We start from the raw sequence: 3,902 nt of genomic DNA, 5'->3' as shown, positions 1-3,902 counted from the left end.
AGAGCCAAAGTGCTGGAGGGATCTGACACCATGAATCATGCAGGATGTCCATAAATCCGTAAGAGTACGAAGGGTGGAGATCTCTTCTGAACAGCAAGCAGAAAAGCATCACAGATATGCTCAATAACGTTCATGTCTGGGGAGTTTTGAGGCCAGCGGAAATGTGTATTGTTCCTAGAGTCACTCTGTAGCAATATCTGACGTGTGGCGTATCGCATTGTCCTGCTGGAGTAGCCCAATTCCGTTGGAATGTACAACGGGCATGATTGGATACAGGTGATCAGACAGAAGAAAGTACATAATTGAAGCCTGAAACCATTTTCTGACAATTTTTGCGAAATCTTTCTACGCCAAATGCTTGTATAGCACGCCCAAATCCAAACACTTGAGAATCTATCCAAGCTGATCTTTCTGCTACAGTTCAGTTAGGATTTTCCTTGCGTACTCTCTGTCACCTTTTCTATAACACTCATAACTCTGACATATGCAATGTTTCTGGTGTACGTGACCAACAACTTCTGGTTAGGATCCACAACAGACTCTTCAACAACTTTGACTGTTCTGCCACTAATGAATCTTTCACCCCATTTAGGAACTCTGTTAGTTTTTGTAAGGAGTCGTTTTGTATAAAGCTTATGGTCCCGAACTTCTCTGAATGCTGTATCTTCACTAAAAACATGATTGCTGTGCGGTTTGGGATATCTTCTCCAAAATCCTTGAGCAACTTGTTCCCAAGTATAGTGGAACACTGAACTTTGTTCAAAGTACTTGTCATCTGTCAGTGTCCTCAGCTGGCACTGCTGCCTCTGGACCATGGGGACCTGGATACGATACCTGGCCGGGTTGGGGATTTTACTCTGCCTGGGGACTGGTGTTTGTCTTGTCCTCATCGTTTCATCATCATCATCATCATCATTTGTGACAGTGGATACATTCGACTGTGTAAAAACTGGACCGAAAATATTGGGACTTTGTATGGGCGCTGATGACCACGCAGTTGAGCGCCCCACAAACCTCTCAAAGTCATATATGGACGTATCACGGGTCCAATCTCATTCCAACTGCACATGCCCCACACCATTACAGAGCCTCCAGCAGCTTGAACAGTCCCATGCTGACATGCGGGATACATATCCATCCGCTCGATACAATTTGAAACGAGGCTAGTCTGACCAGGCAACATATTTCCAGTCATCAACAGTCCAATGTCGGTGTCGATGGGCCCAGGCGGGGCGCAAAGTTTTTTGTGTCGTACAGTCATCAAAGCTACATGAGTGGACCTTCGGCTCCGAAATCCCATATCGATGATATTTCGTTGAATGGTTCGCACGCTGACATTTTTGATGTCCCAGCACTGAAATCTGCAGCACTTTGCGGAAGGGTTGCACTTCTGTCACGCTGAACGATTCTCTTGAGTCGTTGTTGGTCCCGTTCTTGCAGATCTTTTTCCAGCCACAGCGACGTTGGAGATTTGCTGTTTTACCGGATTCCTAACATTCATGGTACACTCGTGAAATGGTCCTATGGGAAAATCCCCACTTCATCGCTACCTCGGAGATGCTGTGTCCAATCGCTCGTGCGCTGACTGTAACACCACATTCCAACTCACTTAAATCTTGATAACCTGCCATTGTAGGAGCAGTAATCGCTCTAACTGCGCCATACACTTGTTGTCTTATATAGCCGTAGCCGACTGTAGCGTCGCATTCTGTTTGCTTACAAATCTCTGTATTTGAATCGGCATGCCTATACCTGTTTGTTTGGCGCTTCAGCGTATTTTCCTCGTATGGGTAGGGGTGTTTACCACCTCTCCTGTCGTAGCAGAGGGCGCCAGGGCACTCGTATGACAAGGCACCTGCCCTCGCAGTGCCACGCGTATGAATCTATGAAAATCACGCCCAGTGAGATTCGCGCCCAATCAGAACTGTGTGAGATTCGCGCCCAATACCTGCTTTGTGTCGGGCTTACCCGCGCCCGGGCCGTCCTAATCACCCTAAACCACCTGCTCCTCGGACACAGGGACCTGCCCCCCCCCCCCCCCCCCCGGTACTAGGCACAGCCGCCGACTGTCTGATACACAAACACAGCCTTAGTGCCGCTCTGGCTGTCGAAGAGTTCACATCGCGCGATTCGTGTATTTTTGACACTGTAGTTCAGATATGGAATTTCCAATCACTAATCACGGTAAGCCATGTTGCCACTACGCAGGTTATTCTTACATAGCGAAGAGAGCTAAAGAAGATGGAACAGTAACGTGGCGCTGTTCAAGACAGAGAGCAAATCACTGCCGAGGAATGCTGAAAACGAAGGATGTCGCTCGGTTGGAAGTAAGGAAGACTTTGAACCACGCAAAGAAGAGGGCATGAGACGAAGAGACGCCTATTTCAAAAATATATTCAGAGGAGCTGGGTTGCCTGCATAATCGAAGCTATGATTTTGTCACTGAAATGCCAGAGCAGCAAACAACGAAGAGAGCTTTGTACTACCAGCGCGAAAAATCACAGGGAAATGAGAGAGATCCACCGACAAGAGAAGAAATTGACCTAAAGGCAGATTTACTAGCTATGAACGATGGCAGCAGTTTTCTGTTAAGTGACGACAAACTAGGATAGAGGGTAATAGTTTTTAGCGGGAGGGCAGGGAGAGAGGCTCTAATCAGTAAACAAGACTTTTTTTATGGATGGTATGTACAAGTTCTGCAGCAAACATTATTCGCAAATATACACCATTCACGCCGACTTTGGGAGTACAAATAATGAGACAAACATCTATCTAGTGCCTTTGCACTACTGCCAAACAAAAGAAAAGAGACTTACGTCCTTTTCCGAAATTTGATGGAAAAAATTCCAGAATGGAAACCTGCAAACGTGACCGTAGACTTCGAATCAGCTGCGATTTCAGCAGTTAAAGTTGTATTTCCGACAGCTGAAGTGCATGGATGTTATTTCCATATGAAAAAGTGTCTCTGGAGATAAGTTCAAGAGCTAGGACTTACTGGCGAATACAAAGAAAACGAAGTAGTGAGACTACATGTTCGCATGTGTGATGCGCTGGCGTTTCTACGGCCTGAAGATGTATCTGATGGTTGGCTGGAGATACATTCACGTGCACCGGATATCTCCAAACTTTCTGAATTTTTTGACTACTTCGTAGATAGATGGTTGGAAAATGAAGAAACCCCTATCAGCCTTTGGAGTTGCTACAAACGGCGCCACCAAACAACCAACGCTGTAGAAGGTTGGCACCACAAAATTAATAACGTGCTTACTAAACCAAATCCGAAAATTAATTACGTTATTAGGTGTTTGAAAAGAGAAGCAGAAAATTCTGCGTGCACCTTAATGAGGGCAGATCTGAGTATGGAAGGTAAACGAAAAAAAAAAGTCTACATGAAACGTGATGAAAGGTTGGGAAAAATAGTAAAAAAATATGAAGAGGATGGTGAGATCAAGGATTGCTTGAAAGGCATATCCTAGCTACAGAAACTTGACTGAATTTATCAGAAGATGTATATAGATACAATAGTGTTCAAATGTAAGTAGCAACTTGTATAAAAAATAATAAAAATTTAAAAAAAATATTGACGATGCTTATAAGCTGATTTTAAACACTCCTAAATAGCTCTTGCTCTTTAGCCAGTCCAAAGCCCGGATAAAGAGTGATGGAAATCAGATTATTTTTAAAATACAGTATTGTGTTTTACAATACACCAAAACAAAAGCGCACCCTTTTCAGAGTCAACCCTTTACAATTATACTTCTCATTCAATAGTCACTACCCCAATTCCTCGCTAGTATTTATAAATTAAGAGTTAAAATTGTCATTCGAAGTGGCCGTGCGGTTAAAGGCGCTGCAGTCTGGAACCGCAAGACCGCTACGGTCGCAGGTTCGAATCCTGCCTC

General features: G+C 44.4%; 1 protein-coding gene across 1 annotated transcript; it reads right to left on the bottom strand.

Annotated features, from left to right (window-relative positions):
- Nucleotides 1-280: 280 nt before the first annotated feature.
- Nucleotides 281-815, bottom strand: LOC126088233 (protein preli-like). The gene is given in 2 exon segments (XM_049906361.1): nt 281-452; nt 454-815. Coding segments are annotated over 2 exon segments (534 nt in total).
- Between the last annotated feature and the right edge of the window lie 3,087 nt (nt 816-3,902).

Source organism: Schistocerca cancellata, chromosome 6 (genome assembly GCF_023864275.1).
Source record: "Schistocerca cancellata isolate TAMUIC-IGC-003103 chromosome 6, iqSchCanc2.1, whole genome shotgun sequence".
Lineage (NCBI taxonomy): Eukaryota > Metazoa > Arthropoda > Insecta > Orthoptera > Acrididae > Schistocerca > Schistocerca cancellata.
The sequence above is the reverse complement of the archived record's forward strand: the minus strand, read 5'-3'. Positions and strand labels throughout refer to the sequence as shown.